This window comes from Hibiscus syriacus, unplaced genomic scaffold (assembly GCF_006381635.1).
Source record: "Hibiscus syriacus cultivar Baekdansim isolate YM2019G1 unplaced genomic scaffold, ASM638163v2 tig00111708_pilon, whole genome shotgun sequence".
Taxonomy (NCBI): Eukaryota; Viridiplantae; Streptophyta; class Magnoliopsida; order Malvales; family Malvaceae; genus Hibiscus; species Hibiscus syriacus.
Genome location: NW_024063159.1, coordinates 519,530 through 544,619, shown reverse-complemented (window position 1 = coordinate 544,619; position 25,090 = coordinate 519,530). Strand labels below are relative to the sequence as shown.

The 25,090-nt window shown below is 33.8% G+C and overlaps 1 protein-coding gene and 1 pseudogene across 1 annotated transcript; both read left to right on the top strand.

Moving 5' to 3' along the window:
* The first annotated feature begins 26 nt into the window (after positions 1 to 26).
* LOC120168029 lies at positions 27 to 24,840 on the top strand (annotated as a pseudogene).
* On the top strand, positions 3,702 to 6,452 carry LOC120167969 (dehydrodolichyl diphosphate synthase 2-like). Its single transcript, XM_039176849.1, has 3 exons — positions 3,702 to 4,240; positions 5,726 to 5,793; positions 5,875 to 6,452. The coding sequence occupies exons 1-3, from the start codon at positions 3,821 to 3,823 to the stop codon at positions 6,320 to 6,322; spliced, it is 936 nt and encodes a 311-aa protein (XP_039032780.1). The 5' UTR covers positions 3,702 to 3,820; the 3' UTR covers positions 6,323 to 6,452.
* Positions 24,841 to 25,090: the final 250 nt, after the last annotated feature.

The window sequence follows — 25,090 nt, the reverse complement described above, 5'->3', positions numbered from 1 at the left end:
TGCTAGCTGACTTCCTCATCCTCTAAATGGCCGGTGCCGGTGGCTCTCCAGGCCAGGCCTGTTTTCCGTATTTGGACCGATCCCTTTTTATTCCTTTAATCAATATGCTGTCCTCCTCCTCTCCTGTTACATCATTTCATCACAGTGCCTTAATTATCTTTTCTCGCAAATTCCTAACTTTCGCCCTCACATATTTCTGATTCTGATTCCCTCTTCCCTTCTGCTTTACGCGGTTTTTGTGCAGACGAAACCGTGTAATCATGTAATCACGTGTCTGATTTAATAATCGGGCCACTAGAGCGAAAATGTTATTTGATAATAGCGATTAAAAAAAGTATTTAATTAACGAAAATAGAAACGTCTTAAAGATTTGGTGTCCATAGATGTAATTTACCCAAATAAAATTCAAACTTTATTATTACATCTTCGTTATAGAGTTTAATAAGAAAAAGAACTAGAGGTCCCACATTGATGGCGACAGCTTCAATTTGAGCAGATAAGGTTAAAAAGAGGGTGATTTTTTTCGAAAAATTATCTTTTTAATACATTATTTATCTTTCATACACCCTTTTACCTTTATTTATCGATTTAACATCTTTTGCAGTAAGACGTGCTCTTGAAATGCGCTTTATGTTAATCTGGCGTCACGTAATGTAAGGTGTACCCCTAAAGCGCGTCTTATGAAAAGTATAAAAAATTCGGGGGTTAATTTTGTAAATATTTTTAAAATGATGTCTAATATGTAATTAATTTTTATTATGATGATATTAGTATAAAAACGTCAACTTTATTTATTTTATTTTTTTATGTGATGTTATTTTTTAACAACAGTTAATAATGTTTAATAACTTTTAATATCAATTGTTTAAAAATATAAAAATATTAAAATAAACTTTTAATTATAATCGATAGATCAAATAAATTATTATTCTTTTTTTTAAAATCATAAAAAATGTAATAAAAAAATAAAAATTCAATAAAAAAAGAATATAAAACTAAAAAATATCACCTCTTTATTTAAAATATTCTTTATAATATTAATTTTAAAAATATTAAATAAATATTAAATTCTAATTTTATTAAAAATTAATAAAAATTATTAATTGTTGTTAAAAAAAATTAAAAGTTTATTTTAATATTTTTTATATTTTTAAACAATTAATTTTAAAAGTCAATAATTTTTTTTAAAAATATATAAAATTTATAATTTTTTAAATTATAAAATATTTATTATCATCATCATCATCATTTTCAAAAAGAAATACTAACTATAAAACTTTTATAAAATTATTAATATTTTAAAATGTTTACCCTCAAAGTTTTCCTATACTAGATTATACGTATTGTGTAATTTCATATAAAAATAAAAATTTATCGAGTTATAAAATAATTTGAAAAAGAATATTTAAATATTTTAATGTAAAAAGTTTTTTTTCAATCACAAAAAATAAATAAATAAAGTTGATGTTTTTACATAAATATTACCATAATAGAAATTAATTACATATTAGGCACCATCTTAAAAATATTTATAAAACTAACACCTAGATTTTTTACACGTTTCATAAGATACGTTTCAGGGGATGCGCCTTACCTTACGTGACGTAAGGTGCACTTCAAGGACGTGCCTATCTGTAAAGGGAGTTAGATTAATAAATAAATATGGAAGGATGTATGACAGATATATAAAGTATTAAAAGATGATTTTTCGGAAAAATCATATGGAAAGAGTGCTTCACAGTTGTAAGTTAATAAATGAGACTGGAAATGGGTTAATTTAGGAATGGTAACGGGTCGGATTCGGGGCAGGTTTTGCTCGTCCCGTTCTCGAATCCGAAATAAATCTTCGTCCCCAATCTGATCCTGACGGGTTTTTTATTGGGACGTCCCGTTGAGGATTTTTTGTGCCCCGTCCCTGAACCCGACCCGAAATATTATATCTAAACCCGAACCCGAAAATATTTTTTATATAATTAATATAAAAAATATAAAATACTATATATATAATTAATATAAAAAATATAAAATATAAAATATAAAATATTATATATATATATATATATATATAATCGGGGCGGGACGGGGATTCCTTGCCCCGAACCCGACCCGAACAAATCTCTGAAAAAAATCTCCGATACCCGACCTGATATCTTTCAACCTGACCCGAACTTGACCAAATTTCGAGTTTTCCCGTCGGATTCGGGTCATACCGCCATCCCTAGGTTAATTGTACCCTTCATGGCGGGGTTCTTTTATTATTGCATGTCTTGTTCGTTACTTGAGTTGTCGAAGTTCTCAATATAATGGACAAACCATCTACGTACCATTGCATGTGATGTTTCGTTATCCTAATGAAAATTAATCAATCTAATTGTATAATAATAAGAATTCATCAAACGACCTCGATGATTAAAGAAAATATTATTCTTCTTTAAGTTCAAACATAATATTCGTATAATATATAAATATTTATTATCAATCGATTAGTTTTGATATTAGGATACCTATCATATTAAAAGACAACATTAAATTGTGGAGAAGAAAGATTGCAAAGATTTTGTATTAGTTGAATCAATTTGCCCATGAAAACGACTTCCCAAACGTCCAAAAGTGGCTTGATTTTGGAGAATAGACTTCTAGTGCTATGTGCAATAAACCTAACTTTTTTATATATTATACTTAAAATATTTGATATTTTTAACTATTTTATTAGGGTTCAAGGCTTCCTACTTGTCGCTTTTCATTTTAATCCGTTCATTTTCGATTTAATATTCGACCATCTTTTGGAATATTGTATTTATATTTTCTTTATTTTGATATAAAATTTTAACCATTTTGAACATCTATAATCGATAAATTTATTTATTCTAATATTTAAATTTGATGATGCCGAATATAATATCTGAATTTTCACAATCATTCATATCTGAAAGAAAAGCCTCACACCAACAACGCACAAGTTTTTATGTTAATGAATTAATTTTATATTTAGTTATTTATATTATAAATTCAAGGTACACTTTCTCAAAAAATTTAACAGAAAATAATTAAATTAAACGAAAATTTAGAAAATCATGCGAACCCATCCCCTCTCGAGCTATTATTGTTTACACAATCATTTAAATGTATAATAATACGTGTTATTTTCTGATACTAAAATATGTAGTTTTTAACATGTCACATTAAATAAAAAATTGAGTATCATATCATATAAAAAACATCAGTTCAAATATTAACGAGATAAAAGAATCTAAATAATTGTTTGAAAATATTAAAATTAACTGCCAAGTGATGTTTTAAACCTTACTACATATCAAACATATTTATACTTTGAACATAAAAATATCTTATAATTTACGTTCTATTATCACATAAAAGTTAAAATTCATATTCAAATAATAAAAAATTGAAAATAAAGTAAAAGAAAAAAACAAATAAATCATCGTCGCTGTTAGTTTCGCAAGAAACCGAAAAAGAAAAGAAAAAGAAATTAGTGGCCTAGGAGAATTTAGGCAGCCTACGTAATTAAAGAAAACCAAAATAATTCAACCAATAATATTTTTAACCTCACGTGATAATAAAAAAATTCAAAGCCACATTTTGGAACCCAATATATCGAGCTCGCGTCCTTCTAAACGGCGCCGTTTCCTCTCAGCTCGCGTCCTTCTAAACGGCGCCGTTTCCTCTCATCTCCCGACCTTATCCTCCGTTTTATATGCACACCATCCAAACAGGAGATTCGAGCGCGCTTCTTTTGTTCGAAAGACGCAGAGTGGCGGCAAAAATCGCAGCTACCGAATTCCCATAAAAGGAAAAGATAATGCTATCCCTGCGCTTCGCTGTTCCTACGGCGAATACGTTAATCCCTACCAAGACTAAACCCAAATCTGGTCTAGTAGTTCAAACCGGTTGGAAACAAACGGGCCTCTCTTCTTCTCCTCCCAAACGATACGACTATAAGCTGCAAGCCGCTACCACTGACATAACGGATGGGAGGGCTTCCGTGGAGGATAAAGAGGTGGAGCTGCCGGCGGGGCTGAGCAGAGAGTTGATGCCGAAGCACGTTGCGGTGATAATGGACGGGAATGGCCGGTGGGCTCGCCAGCGGGAATTACCGACTTCAGCGGGGCACGAAGCCGGCGTAAAGTCGTTGAGGGAGATGGTGGAGCTGTGCGGTCAGTGGGGAATCCAGGTTCTCACGGTCTTCGCTTTCTCTTCCGAGAACTGGATTCGTCCCAAGGTAAATTATAGACTACTGATTCCATTTATTTTTATCGGATTCATGATCGTATTAATAAATTATGTTCTAGTCATTGTTGTTGATGCCAAGTAAATTACAAATGATTTATTAAAAAATATTTTTTTAATTACATGCTAAGTATATAAAAAATATACTTAGAACTTAAAATATATTTTTAACGCATATAAATATCTACACAAATCAACTTACTTCAATTGTTAAAGTAATCGTTATTGTTCCTAGAGATAACAGGTTTGAGTACCAGCAAGTGTAGTAGGGTGATTGAATGTTCATTGTCAAATGATTGAAAATATTTAAAATAAATACTATTTCATAATCACCTTAGCTTAATAAAATAAGGCATATATAAATATCACATTAAATTAAAAATTGATTATCATATTAGAAAATATCAGTTCAAATATTCACGAGGTAAAAGAATTTAAATAATCCTTTAAAAATATTAAAATTAGCTGTCAAATGTTGTTTTAAACCTACTATATATAAAATATATTTTTTAATTATAATTATTTTATTTTAATATTCTATCATTAAAAATTTAATGCGATCAATACTTAAAATTTTGATAGTTCTTAGGTTTTAAAATGCACATTTAAGTGCAAGGTACAGCCGGACGATGAAGGTAGCGCCCGCCTGGGTCGGGGCAAGGCGATTTACGAGAGGCGGCCGAAGGCGTGCGCCTACATGCGTTAGGTGTTGGACGCAGCCTCTTTGCGGTCTTCAGATTTTTTAAAAAATATATATATAAATCGACCCAAATCTATAGCCCACCCTAACATTTATTTATTATAACAAGTTCATAGCTTCTTTCACTGTTTACATGTTTTTATTGAATAGTTTATTTTTTTATAGAATACATATGTTATTTTAATTAATTTATTTAATAATATATATATAATTAATTAATTTTAAAATAGTAAAATATTAAATTTAATAATACTTATTTAATAAATTTTATTAAATATAAAGTTAGTTCTTATAAAACTAATTTATATCATTTAAAAATAAATAAAATAAAAGTTTTAAATATTAAAATTATTATTATTCTGTCTAAGAAATTCAAGTTTGTGTAGTTATGTTTGTCCTACAAAGTATTTATGTATTGTCAAAGTATTAGATTGATTTATGTTATATAGTACCAATGGTGTGCCTCGCATACAAAAGACGTGTGTCTTTGCCTTAAATCTTGCGTCCAGACTCTAGGACTTTTTGCGCCTCTGTACGCCTTTCGCCCTTAAAAACCAAGATAGGTACGTTAAAATACACGACTTGACGCATGTGCATCCTTAATTGCACTACAGTAGATACTTTAAAAATTGTGGTGATGTATCTTATGACCATAAGTCAATAGTACGATAACGATATTTGTCGAATAAAAAGTGATGGAACTAATTTATTCATACTTAAGACATTAGAAGCTTAAAATGGGAGTGAATACTAATGGGGGCCGTTGTGAAAGTGCAGGTGGAGGTTAATTTCTTGCTGAGTTTGTTTGAGAGAGCGTTGAAGTCGGAGATGGAGTCCTTTGGAAGGTAATTTGAGACAAATAGTATAGCTCAATTTCATGACATGCTGGAAGTCAAGTATCTGATACCGTATTTTGTTTCCAACAGAAGTGGTATTCGGATATCGGTAATCGGGGATTCATCGAAGCTTCCCGCATCCCTGCTAAGCTTGATCAACGAAGTCGAGGAGACCACGAAAAACAACACCCGACTCCAACTCATCGTCGCGGTCAGCTACAGCGGTAAATACGACGTCATACAAGCATGCCGGAGCATAGCCGAGAGAGTGAAAGACGGCCAAATCCAACTGGAAGACATCGATGAAGGCTTAATCGAACAAGAGCTGGAAACGAATTGCACCGAGTATCCCTACCCGGATTTGTTAATAAGAACCAGTGGAGAACTCAGGGTCAGCAACTTCTTGTTGTGGCAATTGGCTTACACTGAGCTCTTCTTTACTCAAGAACTGTGGCCCGATTTCGGGAAGGAAGACTTCGTCGAGGCTTTGAGTTCGTACCAGCAGCGGCAGCGCCGATATGGCGGAAGACATTCGTGAGGTGATGCGAAAGTGTATACGGTGTTGGCAAGGGCAAGGGGTTGATTCATAAGCAAATGGCAATTGAAGGAATATAGTTTTAGTATATACATATACAGAATAGTATATACAAATACCTTTCAGTCTTTTCTCCTTTTCATCTTTAAGAAAACAGTACGCATTGCTGAATTGTTTAACTAATAAAAATAATTTGAATCCGTCGATTTTTGATCCAACCCGATACGATAATACAAATGCTGTTCAAAAGATGGAATGAAAAAAGAATGGCATGATTGATTCATGGCCAATTCCCCATGAAAGCCTATTGGTAAAGAACGTAAGAGTAGTCAAATGAAGTCTTGGGAACAATGAACATCTTTGATCCTAAGCCTTCACAAACTTGAACTTCACTTATTCTTGGCAATGTATTCTCTAAGTTCAGGGTCTATGAAAGAACACATCAGCCCTTCGACAGTCGCATCATTTGAACCCGAATGTATAAATTACTGAAGTGACAAGATCTATAGTACAAGATCAAAGTCTAAAGCTGATTTTTCTTGTCCATGTCTCTACAGCATTTCAAATTGTTTCTTCTGCTTTTTCTTGTAACCTTTAACAACAAACCCTTAACAAAAAATTTACCCGTCTACTCGATGAGTACTCACAGGTACTTTTGGTGGCCGCGGATAACGTGGATCCAAGGATAAATGTATAAAATCTTGCGTTCGTCCTGTAGACACTAAATTTTTAGCTGCAGCAGCCCCTCCACGTTGCAAATTCCAGCAGCTTCCAACTGCAGCAGCCCCTCCACGTTTCAGCTCTACTACAGCACCCTTTCCAGCAGCATCCAGAAGCCAGCTGCCCTTCCACATTGAAGCTATAGGGTGAGTCACCACCATAGTTTGGTGACTCACCGGAAAATCGCCCTATTAACTGGTCCATAGTGAGCCTTGGTGGTGGCTATAAAGCCACCAAATCTGCAAAATCAAAAAAAAAGGAGAACAACCACCAAAACCACGAGCAAGCAACGAGAGGAAGGAGCCACGACAACAAAAGGAGAACAACAAAAAAAAAAGAGAAAAGAAGGGAGGAGGACAGCCACAACCAAAAACGAGAGAGATGCAGTAACGAGGAACACATCAACAGAAACCAAAACAAAAAAAAACCGAGAGAAAAGAGAAGAGAAGCACTTACCGAGGAAGGAGCACGGCCATCGGAACCTACACGAGCCACTAAAGAAGCCGAAAATACCGAACGTATTTCCATAGATCTAGGTAATTTTACAGCTTTTTAGGAGAAAAGGAGTTTGGAATCGGTCTTAGGGTGTTCATAGCTTTATTTTGGGGGATTTGGGAGTTCCGGCCACTGTGAGCGGTGGACGGCGATGGTGGTGGTCAACGGCCGGCTATCTCTCTGTTGAGAGAAACTAGAGAGAAGGGAGAGAGTTATTTTTTAGAGAGAGAAGAAGAAAAACAGAAATGAGAAATTTGGCCCGTAGGGTCGGCCATTTTGAGTATTTAAACCCCTTTCCAAAAGACGCCGTTTTGGGGAGGGGTATCTGTGTAATTTAAGAAAGGGTAAACCCTTTCCGCAACCCTTATAGGTCTGTAACTTTGCAATTTAGTCACTGAAATTGACTTTTAATCATTTTAATTTAGTGTTTAAATTTTATTTTATTAATATTTTAACCATTAACTATATTTATAAATATTTAGGATAAATAACATATTTAGTCCCCTAATTTTATTAACTAATATTTTAACCCCAAATCATATGTTTTAATTTATTTTAATCTGATATTCGAATTTTATATAATTTTAGTTTAGTCACTAAATTAATAAATAAGAAAAATAGCATGTTTAATCCCTATAATTTTAAATAATTAATTATAAATTAAGTATTTAATTTTATTAGATTATAATTTAGTCACTAATTTTAAATATTTTCATTTGTTATAAAGTTTTATTGCTTTTAAATATATAGTTCTAATTGTATTTTTATTATTGTTTATTTATGTTTTAATTTTACTTGTTTATATATTTAAATATTATTTTTATTATTATTATATAGTCATATAAATATATATATATAATAAATAATAATTTATATTAAATCTTAATTTGATTTTACATAAATTATTTTTATCATATTTTAATATTTATTTATTTTTCAATATCAAAGAAAAGGGCAGTCTTAATACAACTGGATGTCCTATTCTGGTATTTTAAAATTAAATATTATAAAAAAAATTATAATTTATTTTTTAAATTATTATAATATTTATTAATATCAAAGAAAAGAGCTGTCTTAAGGCACCTAGAAGTCTTTTTCTGATATTTCTAAATAAATAAATATTTTATTTATAAATATATATAAATTAATATATATTTTTCATAATTATAATCTTAAAATAATAGGATTATAAATTAAATATATTTTGAATTTTTAATTTCTAATAATAGAGACAATTTCTAATTAAAAAGTACCAATTTTGGGCGTTGTAAGGGTGCTAATCATTCCCTAAACGTAACCGACCACGAATCCCTTTTTTATTATCAAAAAGAACGAATTTTTGGTTAAAACGCAGATCAGTTTATCTTTTAATCGATGTTTTCTTAAAAACTCTTTTAAAGGATGATTTTTAGGTATTCGACCTACCTGACCCGAAAGGCCGATGGCGACTCCCAAATTATTTTAAAACCATTTATTCACATCACTTTTCCCGCCGAGTAAAAAAATTCGTGCCCGGACGAAAACAGGTTGCGACAGCTTGGCGACTCCACTGGGGACTGGTCAAACTTTAAAACCAATTATTAATTGTCTCTATCAATTAGAAAATTAAAAATTCATATATTTAATTTTTAATTCTTTCTTTTCAAAATTTTTATATATATACTTATTATTTTCATAATATTTATATGTTGTTTAATGTTTTATTTTCAAATATTAAATTTTATTATTTATTTGTTAGAGGTTTGAATATTTCTCCTCACACACAACACTTGTATTGCATAACATAAAGCTCTATAATTGAGTTTGTCCCTTTTAAGTGGGAGTGAAAGCGACGTCTTCGTGAGAATTTATTCTCCGTGTCAGACCTAGCAAGTAACTTTCGGGGTTCATATGCTCTATGTCTTCGTGAGAATTTATTCTCCGTGTCAGGTATAGAGAAATGTATCCCCTCGAATTGAACTCGATCCGCTTAAGTCTGTAATGGACTAGGATTGAGGGTTAACAGCCCAAGGGGGCATCAACAAGGACAGTTAGAGTACCTTTACTCCTAGAACTGAAAACCTGCATATAATAAACCCTAGAAACTCTCCTGATCTGAAACCATGCCGAAATTTTGTCAGTAGGTATACACAAGGAGAAATAAGTTCTAGCTTTTAATTTATTTTATTTCCTTTTCTTTTTCCTGAATAAATGCATGCGAACAAGAAATTATGAGGTTAGGTTAAATTTTCCAAACAAATCATGGAACTAGAAAGCATAAGGTTAAGATTTATACCTTGATAGATAGATTTTTTTTTCCATTAGTTGGTACTAACTATTCTATTTTTTTTCATGCATATTACATTGTTCTAATCTGTTCATATTGATTTCTTTTGTTTGCATTACATGATCATGGCATAACCAAAAGGTGTTGACTTGAAAGACTGTTCATCATATTGGAAAGAAATCGTAAATGGACAAAAAGTTTTATGATCAAACAAAATATGATGCGGCCAAGGAAAAACATCCTGAAGAAACTACGAGGATCGAGGGAAGTTCTGTACACAGAGAACCAGTTATATTAATACCAAAAGTACTCTACAAAGATTCTGCCAGATTGATACCAAAAGCAGTCTATGGTAAGAGTATCAGTCGGGACATTCAGAGTAGTGGAGATTTTTATGAAGCTCAAGCATGTTATTTGAAGGACTTGAACGACCAAAACAAGAAATTGAGCACATAAATGAAAACCATGCATGAAGATTTTCAGAAGATCAGTCAAACCTTTCAAAATGTTGGCCTAGGAAGTACCCCAGAAGAGTGGATAACAGGGGTCACCAAGCTGAAAAAGAGCTACAACATATATGAGGATCTTGTTCAAGTCCAGACAGCAATATGGTCTTTAAATGATAGATTTAGCTAACTTTACAAGGAGATGAAGCAGATTGAAGACTCAATGGAAACTAACTGGGCTTTGGAGAAGTTAGAAGTGAAAGATATCCTTATATGTAAAGTTTTGTTTGATGTATCGAAACTTTTGTGTTCAATGAAATCTGTTCTAAGACGATCACTCTTGAGTAAACACCTTTTCATACATGCATTTGTATTTTGCATTTGTACATTTTTACGTTTGTATTTACATTTACATTTTACATTTGCATTGGCATCTTTGCATTTGTATTTTCATGTTTGCTTTTGTATTGCACAATTTGTATTCTTATTTACATTCACGTATTTACATTGCCTTTGGCATCTTTGCATTTTTTTATGTCAAATACATTAAACATCATTCATTAAAATAAGGATTTCAAACGAAGTGATCTTGGTTTTAAGACGATCACTCTTGAGTAAACACCTTTTCATACATGCATTTGTATTTTGCATTTGTACATTTTTTTACGTTTGTATTTACATTTACATTTTACATTTGCATTGGCATCTTTGCATTTGTATTTCATGTTTGCTTTTGTATTGCACAATTTGTATTCTTATTATTATTCACGTATTTACATTTGCCTTTGGCATCTTTGCATTTTTTTATGTCATAATACATTAAAACATTCATTCATTAAAATAAGGATTTCAAACGAAGTGATCTTGGTTTTTCTTTGAAAAAAGAACGCTCAGCACGACACAAGAAAAATGTCTAAAAAAACTGAGGATAGGCTAGCCAAATTTGAGATAGAGCAGAAAGAAATACAAGAGGAATTAAGGAGTAAGTTGGCACAAATTGAAGCTAATATCATAAATTCTCATATCGATCTACTGAACAATATGAAAGAAATGATTGAGAAGCACCAGACCGCTGGAAAGAGTCTTGTTGAAAACCCCAAAAATTCTTTGGATGTTATTCCTGTTCATATTCCTGAGTTCACCTCTATACCCCAGGAAATTCAATCACCGATTTACTTCGCTGTTAAGAACTCACCATATCAAGCTGGAGCATCGTTCCCCACTGATTGTCCTACTACTTATAAGTTGAAGCCTGATGAATTTTGTATTAGTAATGAGGTCCTTGACCTAAACAAATCAGTTGAGAAGGAAAAATTCACTCAACTACTGGAAAATATAGAAGAGGTGATAAAATCTATAGAGACAGTTGAGTCATTTTATGGGTTTGATGCCAAAGAACTAAGTTTGGTCCCTGGCTTGGTTATTCCACCAAAGTTCAAGGTTCCAGATTTTGAGAAGTATAATGGGACCACATGCCCTTCATATCATATCACTATGTATTGTCGTCGTATGACTGACTATGTAGAGAATGAAAAATTGTTGATCCACTGTTTCCAAGACAGTTTATCTGGGTCTGCATCCAGATGGTATAATCAGCTAAAACGTACTCAAATACGTTCTTGGAGGGATTTAGCTCAAGCTTTTTTGGGTCAATACAAGCACATGACTGATATGGCCCCTGATCGAACAATGTTGCAAAGCATGAATATGAAGTGCAATGAAAGCTTTCGACAATATTCACAACGATGGAAAGACGTTGCTTCTCAAGTACATCCACCATTGATTGAAAAAGAGTTCACTACTTTGTTCATCAGCACATTAAAATTTCCTTATGTTAATCACATGATAGGGGTTGTCCCTAATAATTTCTCTGACATTATCATAAGTGGAGAAATCATCGAAATGGCTATCAAGAATGGCAAGATAAGAGGCTCTGACAATACTAAAGTCAAGAAAGAAGCTGGGCTTAATACAGTGAGGTCTTATTCAGTTAAACATGGTGCCAAACCTTATAGAGTGATCAAGAAGAAAAAGAATGTGCAGGGATTTCAATTTCCTCCCTTCCACTGTTCGAGTGAAAAATTGTATCCAAAAATGCTCTTAGCTAGATCAATTACTCCACAACTTGATCAATCATAGTGGCCTCCAAATGAGAATTAGACCTATAAGGAAGTTCCTTGGATAAATCAGACTGGAATTCCAAATTGTTCAGCTAAGGTTCATGGTAACCTTAAGGGAAATTTTCAAGACCCTTTAGAGCAAGCAATTCAAAAATGCAAGATAAAAGAAGGGGTTAAGGTTCAATGTTCAGAAACCGTTGTTGCAACAGAAACTAATGTAACCAAACCCTACGAAGAATATTGGGCACAAGAAAATGGGAAAAGAAATCAAAAGGCTCCCATGGATGTAATTCGAGATTGGCCTATAGGTCTAAGAAAGAATGAGGCAGATATAACCCAGAAGACACCTCATATACATGTATCAGATTTGCCGAAAACTATTAAGGCAAAGGACAACTTAAGAAATATGGTTAATATTACCCCAGTTATAGTTGAAATGAGTATTCAGAACCCCCTTGATAACATGAGAGCATTCATTCGTTCAGAACGATCAAAGAAAGTGATAGCCTCGCGAGCGAGAAAAACTCTGAAGGTGTTTCAAGAATCTATCTCAGACCTGTACCCTCATTTGGTTAAAGGTCAATACATTACACCAAGATTGGTGAAGGTGTCACCAAAGCCTTATGCCCATTGCTATGATCAAAATAGCTTCTGTAATTTTCACTTGGGAGTATCTGGACATTCAACAGAGAATTGTTGGTCACTGTTAAAGGAAATAGAGACGCTCGTCGACAAGGGAGTCTTGACACAAGAAATGATCAATAAATGGGGGCAAATAAAGATAAAAATCTTGGGCTAAGTACACACCCAACATTAGAGGAGTAATGATGCATAAACAAGTGGAAGTGTTATCTACCACTGTAGTACTTTCTATTTTCAGCATCTTGTTTGAATATGTTTTTTGTTCCTTTCTCCGCCTTTTGTGCAATAAATAAATATGTGTTTCTTTTATGGTTATAAGCAAGGAGTCAAATTTTAATCTTGAGATTATTGAGTATCAAGTAGATTAAATATTCTTTAAATTTTTCAAGAGTTATAGATCTATTGGCAAGTAGTAAAATTATATATCCCATCCAATGCCAATTACTCGACCCTTACCAAAACCAAATCTTGACATTACATTTATCTGAGACTCTGAAGAAATGTCTCTACCTGTTTTTGAGACACCAACTCTAGATGTTTACCTTATCGGATAGAGTTGATTGATGATAATACCTTCCACCATATATACATGACTTTAAGAGTCACACATTTATCCTTCCAAACACAAAACCATCATAAACCAAAAAACCTCAAAAGAACCAAACTTTCAATTATCCGTGAATTTTACTGCAAGAAGAGACGAGATGAGGCATCATGGACCAACTCATTGATGATAATGATTAGGGCATACTCAAAGAAGAAGGGGAAAATGATTGATTAAAATAAATATATCATGCATTAATTACATTTTTCATGTAAGTAAAGTTAATCTTGAATATTCATCCCCTGGAGATACCTCTTTTTACAAGGACTTCTATGTATGAAATGACTAAACTTCGAGCACAGATCAAGCACGCCAACTCATTTTCATATCACCCAAAGATGAATGGGGCATTTGCAGGAGCAAATAAGAACATTAAGAGGATCATTACAAAGACCACTGAAGCTTACAAGGATTGGCACGAGAAGCTACCTTTTGCCTTATATGCATATTGAATTACTGTGCGAACATTTATTGGGGCAACACCTTATTGTTTAGTCTATGGGATGGAAGCAGTATTACCAATTGAAGTTGAGATCCCATCATTTTGTATCCTAAAGGAAGACAAATTGGAGAAGACTGAATGTATCCAATCTCGATAAGAATCAATTAAAGCTATTTGCCATAGGCAGATGTATCAGAAGTGGATGATGAAAGATCACAACAAGAAAGTACATCTGAGAGAGTTCCAAGAGAGCGATCTAGTGGTTAAATGATTTTGCCTATACATAAAGATTTCCGGGGGAAATGGATGCCTAATTGGGAAGGGCCATACGTTGTAAAAAAGACATTTTCCGGAGAAGCGTTGATCTTGGCAGAAAATGGATGGGAAAGGTCTGAGAAACCAAATAAACTTAGATTCTGTCAAGAAATATTATACTTGAAGAAGGAAAAATGACAAAAAGGAAAAAGAGGTATTCAAAACAGTTGAAGTCTTATACTCATCCAGCAAAGAAAGAAAAAAAATCCAACAAAGAAAGAAAAAAAAGATGAAAAAGATGAAAAAGGAAAAATGACAAAAAGAAAAAAAAAGAAAAAAAAGGGAGAAATTGAATCAAGATGGGTGACTCCAGGGAGCCTCAAGTTACAAGATGGATCAAGTACAATTAATTCAGATATTCATATTCAACAAGAAAAGCAAGAAATGATGAAGATATGAAAAAATGGAAATGAATCCAAAATTTGGCATTTTAGAGGGATCCAGATGATGGAAAAATTCCCAGCAAGGCAGACCAAGTCAAGCAAAGCAAGATTGAAGGCATCTAAAGAGAATATCTTCATAATTCATTCCGCCTCTCAAGATTGATTTTTATTTGTAAAAAATTAGTTTTTAAAATCTTTAATGCATGATATAAAAAATGATAAAAGGGGGTTCAAGATGTAAATTTTTAAATAACATCTTGAAACCAAAGGAGGATTCGTGTTGAAAACCTGAAAAGGCGGCTCGAATATTGAATGGTGCAACAACGACATAAGAGACAATCTTAAGCTCTTAATGAAGCACCACACATCCTAAAGACGTTCCTGAGATTCTAGAATCAAGAAGTATCTCTACAAGATGAGCATAACAATCATTTCTTCAAGTTAGTGGAAGCCCGAAGAGACATACTGAACCAACTTGAAAAAACCTACTTTACCAGAACTAACCTAACCTCAAATCAGTCAATAATTTTGACACTTGCCATAGGACTATGATTTTTGAATGATTTAAAAGTGTAGTTGATTTATTTGATATTCATTAAACTCAAGGTTTATGATTCGATTATATTGTGAACCTGAAAGGGATAATACTTTACAAAATTCTTTCATTCTTCAATAAAGAAAGGAGAAAAAAACATTTTCAAACAGGACAGTCTCAAATGAGGAAGGTCCTTGAAGCAATTGTTGCTTATTCTACCTCTGTTGTAGAAAAAGAATGAACGAGGCCAGAATAATGAAGCACTTCACATTTTTGAAGGCAAGTGGTCCAAGAAGCCAGAAAGTCTGGAGAATTGAACTTGTGACACTCTCCTATGACATTATTAGTAGCTCATCAAGAAATATTATCGTTTATCTCATGCTGAGGGCGATAAGCATCACCAGACAGATTATTTTCCCCAACTATCAATTCATGTTCTCTAGAAGATTACATCATAGAGCCATGAACAAGTCACTACCTGCACTCTGGTTATACCGTGATGCTAGCTCAAGTCTTGATACATCATTGCTATTTCTTCTATGCCGATCATTTTCTTGACAAGATTATATATCCATTATGTCCTTCAGAAGATTGCTGAATTTGAATTTGAGGATTTATGGAACAGAACAAGACATTGGAACAGAATCTATCCTTATAGGCCTTTTATATAGGGTAACATTGGTTATAGAATTCCAAAAGTTGAAGATAACCAGTTTTACTGTCAACTAAATCGTTCCATGATGCGAAAAGAGTGGGATATATTGGAGCAGCAGAAGAGACAGTTTGTTGTAGCAATCATTGCAAGTAAATGCACCAACAAAAATCTTCAAGCCCATCACAATGATGTTTATTTCTTCCAGTAAGGTTGTTACGCTGGATGCCACTGACAACAAGGTCGAATTCGACAAAACTACTCATCAATTGCTCCAACCAATCATCATTCAGTTCTTGCACATCTGTTTTCAAAAGTATGCCAAGACAGTAAAAGGCAACTTCTGCATCATTGATCCCAGAGAAAAGAGACAGGACATTGATACCACCATGGAACATGTCTCTATACAGATCCTCATGTATGGTTTTTAAGAAAACCTAGAAGCATTTCCACCTCATCAGGTTCAAGTGGAGTAACTTTATTCCTTCCAACCCATACCAGATTCCATTTTCAGCACTCATCAAGAATATACTTCTGGACACTCGAAGGTGGCTCATCGTCATAAGCTTCAAGAGCCTTACATATCCTTTCTGTCAATTTGGCACTTCCTGTACATGTTTGTAAACAGTTCAACTTTGTTCTTGTATCCCAGGAAGGCCATCATTTCTTTGTCAATGAAAAAATATCATGTATAGTGCGTGGAGAAAAACAAGATAAGAGGAAATCTGTTCTCAATTGGCAGATTATGAATATAGCCTATTTTCAGTGTAACAGCATGAAAATGCTTCGAATCTACAAATTATGGCTCTACATCGAATAAAGTACTATGATATTCCAGTCCAAACATTAACTGGAGCAAGTGCCACGTTCTCGTAGTAGAAATAAGGAGCCCCAATAGTATCTTCTGGAAGTGTTCGTTGAGTTATCTGATCTGGTTTGGTATGAACCCCAAAACCAATCATTGGATTTAAAAGACGAATTTTCTCATAGTAGAAATAAGGAGACCCAATAGCATCTTCTGGAAGTGTTCTTTAAGTTATCTGATCTGGTTCGGTAGGAACCCCAGAACCAATCATTGGAATTGAAAGATGAACTGCATGATCGTCTTCATTAAGAAGCCTTCTTTTCAAGCTTCCTCTGCTTCTTCTTTTTCAAAAATCATAGCCCAAGTTTCGCCTTTGCTTGTAATTGGGGTCATTGTATAATGAATTCCTATCTTCTACTGGAAGAAGTACGTCAGCAGCCTTAGCCATTTGATCAGTACATATAAAATCTGTCAACTCTGCAATTGATGAATCTGGACCACATCTCTCCATGGTTATTGAAGCCTCAACTTCTGAGTACCCCATTTTCGTCAAGAATAACAGTTTATTCTCCTCATCAGAATCAGAATTCAGGATTTTCTCGATATCAGAAGAACTATCAATATCTGTGAAATCATCCTGAATATCACTTCATAATCAGATGAGTTGTTATCAGAATCAACATGTTGCATGGATGCAGATTTTTCAAAAGCCTGTACCACTGTATATGTAGTCTTGCTGTTGTATCAGATTACTATTCACATAAATTGGTTTCTCGACCTCAGAAAATTATATTCCAGAAATAGCCTTCACTGAAAACAAGGTTCACTATGTCAGCCTGGAACGGATTACCAAGCTATTTATACTACTCTATCCGATTAAGATCTCTCCAGATTCAAAAATGGGCACCTCATTCATAAGAGGTACATATCTCAGATGTTTCTGTCAGAATGATTGAGCACTTCTTAAGTTTGTGACAACATGAAGGAAATTCCTCCAGTTACTTGACAACACTGCTGTTCAGTGACATTAGAATGAGAGTATTTAAGATAAACAGATTTGGGGCATGAAGAAAGCTACAAGCACCACAATGCATTGTCAAAATTGGACCTCATGAGGATCATGATATTCCAGTTAAACATACATTGAGAGTTGAATCAGAAGCAGAATATTGGGGTAACTCGAAAGCTCACTTCAGACAGATCCATGTGGGGCATTTTGAAGGCTCAGATTAACAAGAAGCAAATATTGGGGCATGCTGAAAACCCTTTTCAATCCGAATCAAAAATGTTGAAATATTCTGAATATTTATCAGCAAAATGCTGGGGCATGCTGAAAGCCCATTTCAATCAGAATCAGAACTGTTGATGCATTTTGAACACTTGTATTAGCCAATGTTGGGGCATGCTGAAGGCCCACAACATCATGTGTTAAAAATCATTGACTTGAGTAGATATTTCCAATGAGACAGAAAGGTATGAAGAATGAAAATGGTGAAACAATGACAATGAAGCTGACTATACATAATTGCTTCGTTCATCAGGCAGTTACATTATGATCATGTTGTTGAAAAAATATCTACTCAGCAAATATGTTTTCAAATACCCAATCTTCTTAACCATGTGTCACATGATAGCGTGTTCCTTGTTAAGCTACATCACAATCGCATGAATAAAGATGGTTCCCCAGGCAGATTACTCGATCCAGGGTTCAGTTCTTGAAGATCTCAGCTTTGAATTTTGCATTATCCGTATCGGTGATGATTGGAAATATTTCTTTGAGATTCCTGGCAGTTAGTTTCAACCATAACGTTGGGATTATGAATCTGTTTTTCACATCGGTTTTTGCTTACTTGATGACATTGGAAAGGGAGACTCGACTCACTTACATTACTGTTATTCCCGTTGTTATTGGGATCATCATTGCTAGACAAGATGAACTGAGTTTTCATCTACTTTGGTTTTATCATGTGCGGTTCATCCCCAGCAGCAAGAAATCCATGGATATCTTTATGTACATGGATCCTATAGATGAAGTGTTTCTACTTTCTACAATGCTCATTACAGAAGAAAACGTGATCAGTATTACATTTGACCTTGCTCGAGATGATATCAGGAGTAATTAGTGTCTTCTATTCAATTCGACACCAGCATATCTTATGAATTTGACCAACTTTTTGGTCATACCAACATCACACTTGAATCCTCATTGAGTTTTGTTCTCAAATGGTCTTGTAACATCATACAAAAACTTTGAACACCATGCAAAGAGATTCAATGATTGAGAAATCTTGGCATAAGCCACAAAAAAGGATGAATGTGTTGTCAAATGCTTTACGAACATTTGAGCTGAAACCACATGAGATGAAGAATGTGTTGTCAAAATGTTTTACGAACTAGTTATTCTGATGTTGAACCAATGTTGTGATCATATGTTTTCCTTTATTGATACAAGATGAAGTTTGTCTTCTTCAACCTCAAGATTAGAAATGAGATATGATGAAGATTTCTTTCCACAGAAGGAGAGCTGAAATTTTAAACAAGAAACTAGTAGTGCCAACTAAGGTTGAACTACAGGTTGTTGTTAAACATCTCGACATGATATGATCCAAGTTGCCTTATTCGAGATCTGATTATATATGGAGACATGAAAGGAATTGAAATAAATCTTCCTTGTGATGTGTTTCAAGAGTTAAATTAGAACATACTCTACTCTCCTAATTAATCCTCAGAGGTGACCCTGGCATAAATGACGAAGTGGAGGAAAACCGAGTTCACCATTTTGAAGTCAAATGAAGATTGCATCAACATTCATGCATCATATTTAGACATTTGCAAAAATAAGTGCATTTTCATTCATTCTCATCCATGTTGAATTTTGACAGGAATTTCAAAGATTTTAGCAAAGATTCAAATTCATCATTTGATGGATAAACTTTTCCAGAGAAAGTTCATAATGAGAAGAACTCATCTGAAGAATGAAGAAGAAGTTCATAAAGAGAAGAACTTGTTCAACTTTTTGCTTAAATTCATCATTCGATGGATCAACTTTTCCAGAGAAAGTTCATAATGAGAAGAACTCATCTGAAGAATGAATAAGAAGTTCATAATGAGAAGAACTTGTTCAACTTTTTGCTTAAATTCATCATTCGATGGATTAACTTTTCCAGAGAAAGTTCATAATGAGAAGAACTCATCTGAAGAAGGAAGAAGAAGTTCATAATGAGAAGAACTTGTTCAACTTTTTGCTTAAATTCATCATTCGATGGATCAAATTTTCCAGAGAAAGTTCATAATGAGAAGAACTCATCTGAAGAAGGAAGAAGAAGTTCATAATGAGAAGAACTTGTTCAACTTTTTGCTTAAATTCATCATTCGATGGATCAACTTTTCCAGAGAAAGTTCATAATGAGAAGAACTCATCTGAAGAGGAAGAAGAAGTTCATAATGAGAAGAGCTTGTTCAACCTTTTGCACGACTCTATCGCAGAAGGAGATAGATCAGCATCAATTTTTCAGAGAAAGTTCATAATGAGAAGAACTCATCTGAAGAAGGAAGAAGAAGTTCATAATGAGAAGAGCTTGTTCAACCTTTGTTTGATTCTATCACAGAATGAGATAGATCAGTATCAGTATTTCCATAAAAAGTTCATAATAAGAAGAACTCATCTGAAGAAGGAAGAGAATTTGTTCAACTTTTTGCTAGATTACATCACAGAAGAAGATAAATTGTCATCCCCAACGAAAAAGTTCATAATAAGAAGAACTCATCTGAAGAAGGAGGAGAACTTGTTCAACCTTTTGCTTGATTCTATCACATAAGGTAGATCAACATCAACTTTGCCAGAAGAAGTTCATAATGAGAAGAACTCATCTGAAGAAGAAGAAGTTCGTAATGAGAAGAACTTATTCAACATTTTGTTCGACTCTATCGTAGAAGGATATAGAGCAACATCAATGTTCAACCTTTTGCTAGATTTCATCATAGAAGGGGATGAATTGTCATTTACAGTGGAAGAAGTTCATAATGAGAATAATTTATTCAACATTTATGTCCTAATCAAGAGAAGTCAAATGAGCAAAAATTTATTGCCTTTTCGTCTTTGCCCTATTCTTGTTAACACAAGAATGAACAAAGAGGGGCAGTTGTAGACACTAAATTTTTAGCTGCAGCAGCCCCTCCACGTTGCAAATTCCAGCAGCTTCCAACTGCAGCAGCCCCTCCACGTTTCAGCTCTACTACAGCACCCTTTCCAGCAGCATCCAGAAGCCAGCTGCCCTTCCACATTGAAGCTATAGGGTGAGTCACCACCATAGTTTGGTGACTCACCGGAAAATCGCCCTATTAACTGGTCCATAGTGAGCCTTGGTGGTGGCTATAAAGCCACCAAATCTGCAAAATAAAAAAAAATGAGAACAACCACCAAAACCACGAGCAAGCAACGAGAGGAAGGAGCCACGACAACAAACGGAGAACAACAAAAAAAAAGAGAAAAGAAGGGAGGAGGACAGCCACAACCAAAAACGAGAGAGATGCAGTAACGAGGAACACATCAACAGAAACCAAAACAAAAAAAACCGAGAGAAAAGAGAAGAGAAGCACTTATCGAGGAAGGAGCACGGCCATCGGAACCTACACGAGCCACTAAAGAAGCCGAAATACCGAACGTATTTCCATAGATCTAGGTAATTTTACAGCTTTTTAGGAGAAAAGGAGTTTGGAATCGGTCTTAGGGTGTTCATAGCTTTATTTTGGGGGATTTGGGAGTTCCAGCCACCGTGAGCGGTGGCCGGCGATGGTGGTGGTCAACGGCCGGCTATCTTTCTGTTGAGAGAAACTAGAGAGAAGGGAGAGAGTTATTTTTTAGAGAGAGAAGAAGAAAAACAGAAATGAGAAATTTGGCCCGTAGGGCCGGCCATTTTGAGTATTTAAACCCCTCTCCAAACGACGCCGTTTTGGGGAGGGGTATCTGTGTAATTTAGTCACTGAAATTGACTTTTAATCATTTTAATTTAGTGTTTAAATTTTATTTTATTATATTTTAACCATTAACTATATTTATAAATATTTAGGATAAATAACATATTTAGTCCCCTAATTTTTTAACTAATATTTTAACCCCAAATCATATGTTTAATTTATTTAATCTGATATTCGAATTTTATATAATTTTGGTTTAGTCACTAAATTAATAAATAAGAAAAATAGCATGTTTAATCCCTATAATTTTAAATAATTAATTATAAATTAAGTATTTAATTTTATTAGATTATAATTTAGTCACTAATTTTAAATATTTTCATTTATTATAAAGTTTTATTGCTTTTAAATATATAGTTCTAATTGTATTTTTATTATTGTTTATTTATGTTTTAATTTTACTTGTTTATATATTTAAATATTATTTTTTTTATTATATAGTCATATAAATATATATATAATAAATAATAATTTATATTAAATCTTAATTTGATTTTACATAAATTATTTTTATCATATTTTAATATTTATTTATTTTTCAATATCAAAGAAAAGGGCAGTCTTAATACAACTGGATGTCCTATTCTGGTATTTTAAAATTAAATATTATAAAAAATTTATAATTTATTTTTTAAATTATTATAATATTTATTAATATCAAAGAAAAGAGCTGTCTTAAGGCACCTAGAAGTCCTTTTCTGATATTTCTAAATAAATAAATATTTTATTTATAAATATATATAAATTAATATATACTTTTCATAATTATAATCTTAAAATAATAGGATTATAAATTAAATATATTTTGAATTTTTAATTTCTAATAATAGAGACAATTTCTAATTAAAAAGTACCAATTTTGAACGTTGTAGGGGTGCTAATCATTCCCTAAACGTAACCGACCACGAATCCCTTTTTATTATCAAAAAGAACGAATTTTTGGTTAAAACGCATATCAATTTATCTTTTAATCGATGTTTTCTTAAAAACTCTTTTAAAGGATGATTTTTAGGTATTCGACCTACCTGACCCGAAAGGCCGATGGCGACTCCCAAATTATTTTAAAACCATTTATTCACATCACTTTTCCCGCCGAGTAAAAAAATTCGTGCCCGAACGAAAACAGGTTGCGACACGTCCCATATGGTGAGATCCAAACAAATGCAGAACAAGAGAAAAGGTTTGAGGGATGACTCCGTTATTCTCATGGGAAAGAATACTATGACGAAAATGTCCATTAGGATGCACGCTGACACCACCGCCGACCTTGCTATTACAAACCTCATTCCTTTGCTTGTGGCAAATTGATTATCTTCATCTTCATTTCCCTTTTTAGAAACTTTTAGCTCCTTGGTTGCTTTTTTCTTCTACTTTTCTGAAGTCAATTGTGATTTATGATATGTTGATGAGTTGTTTTCCTTATCAGGGTAATGTGGGGTTCATCTTTACCAAGGGTGATTTGAAGGAACTTTCTCATGATTATAAGTTGTTTTGTAAATGATTATTCGTTACCACTTTTGGCTTAGGGGGTTTTTTTTTTACTAATAAATGTTCTGTTTATGATTTATGATTATTAATTTCCAACTCCATAATGGATGATTTATATTATTTTCATTTCTGATTTTGATGTCAAATAGTCTTTTTCATTTAATGCTTATCCATAACTATAACTGTTGCTTGTTTATGTGCTTTTCCATTGATCTTCAGGTTGGGGTTCCAGCACGTATGGGTCTCGTTGCTCCCCATGGCAACACTGGCCTTGATCCTTCTCAAACATCTTTTTTTCAGGTATATATATATGTGTGTGTGTGTGTTTCAGAAGCTCTCATGTATGCTATAATCTCATATATGTGATATCTTCTCATCAGGTGCTCAACATTCTGACCAAGAACATCGAAGGTACAGTCAAAATTGTGACGGCGGTGGAGGTGGTTAAGAAGAGTGAGAAGGTCAGGTCATCCGAGGCAGCCCTGCTTTCAAAGCTCGGAATAAAGCCACTCTCTTATGGACTTGCTGTGGTATCTGTTTATGACAATGGAACGGTGTTTCAGACCTAACTGAAGATATAATCTTATGGTTGGCTCTCCGATGTTTCTTCCATTTCATTGGCGATTTCGTTCCCAACTCTTGCCGCTGCACCTCGCATGTTTATTCATGCCTACAATAATGCTCTTGCTGTGGCTACAGAGTATACCTTCCCTCAAGCTGAGAGTCAAATAGTATCTTGATTTCTTAAATGCATTTCATTTAATTTGCTTTTGTTTGTCATATGATTGCTTGACAATGCTGAGAGGATATTTTATTATTAATACGATAGGATCTGAGCAAGTTTGCCGTGGGCCCGTGGCGTGCAGCTGCTCCGGCAGATTCAGGTGCAGCCAAGGAAGAGAAGGTTGAGGAGGCAAAGAGTATAACTCTGATGAGGACCTTGTTGCTTGTCTTTTTGACTGAGAATTAGAGGACATACTTATAGCCATAGGGGTGTGCATTATCGGATATTATCCGATCCGAATTTTCGGATATCCGAAAATTTCAGATACATAAAAAAATATCCATATTCAATCCGAAAAAATCGGATATCCGAAATTTCGGATCAAATATCCGGATCCGAATCCGATTATTTATTTATTTATTTTTGCAAAAAATCCAAACAAACATGCAGAGATTTTGATAACAATATGGGCTTTATGGTATGCTAGGAACACCGTTATTCATCAAGGAAGAGTTTTGAGAAGAGAAGATCTTAGCACGTTAATTCAAACCCAAAATCGAGACTTTACCAGTGCTAACTCTCGTTTGGGGTTCTCCATGCCAGGTTCGAGTGTCTGATGGCTTCCTTCAACAGCTCCTAGTGTTAAGGCGAATTTAGATGCCCGATATTTACATGCACAACATCAATCGTGGCCGGGGGTCATTATCAGGGATTCCATGGGTCAAATATTGGTGCATGCAGAAGGTGGGTGAAGAATGTTACCTCGGCTTTTATGGCAGAGGCGAGAGCGGTGATTCATGCTGTCCAGTTGGCACTTGATCTGGGTTTCTCGGAGGTAATCATCGAATGGGATTCTAGGAGCGTCATATGTAAGCTTTCATCAAGTTCAATGGATTGATCTGAAATAAAAAAGAAGGCCCAATTTTTTTTTCGGGTTTTCGGATAATCCAAACATGAAATTTTATCGATCCGTATCCGATTTGATAATCCGAAATTTTTTTCAGATATTCGATCCGAACTATCCAAAAATTAAAAAACGGATCGGATATCTAAATTTTTTGGTCGGATCAACGGATCAGATTTTTTTGCACACCCCTATCTAGCCAGGCTTAGCTTTGAGATCATTTTGAGATCATTTGGTAGGTTCTCCCTTGTCC

Coding starts and splice junctions, on each gene's coding strand:
- LOC120167969 (XM_039176849.1), top strand. CDS start 3,821: ATGCTATCCCTGCGCTTCGCTGTTCCTACGGCGAATACGTTAATCCCT. Junction 4,241..5,725: donor AGAACTGGATTCGTCCCAAG/GTAAATTATAGA, acceptor GTGAAAGTGCAG/GTGGAGGTTAATTTCTTGCT. Junction 5,794..5,874: donor GAGATGGAGTCCTTTGGAAG/GTAATTTGAGAC, acceptor TGTTTCCAACAG/AAGTGGTATTCGGATATCGG.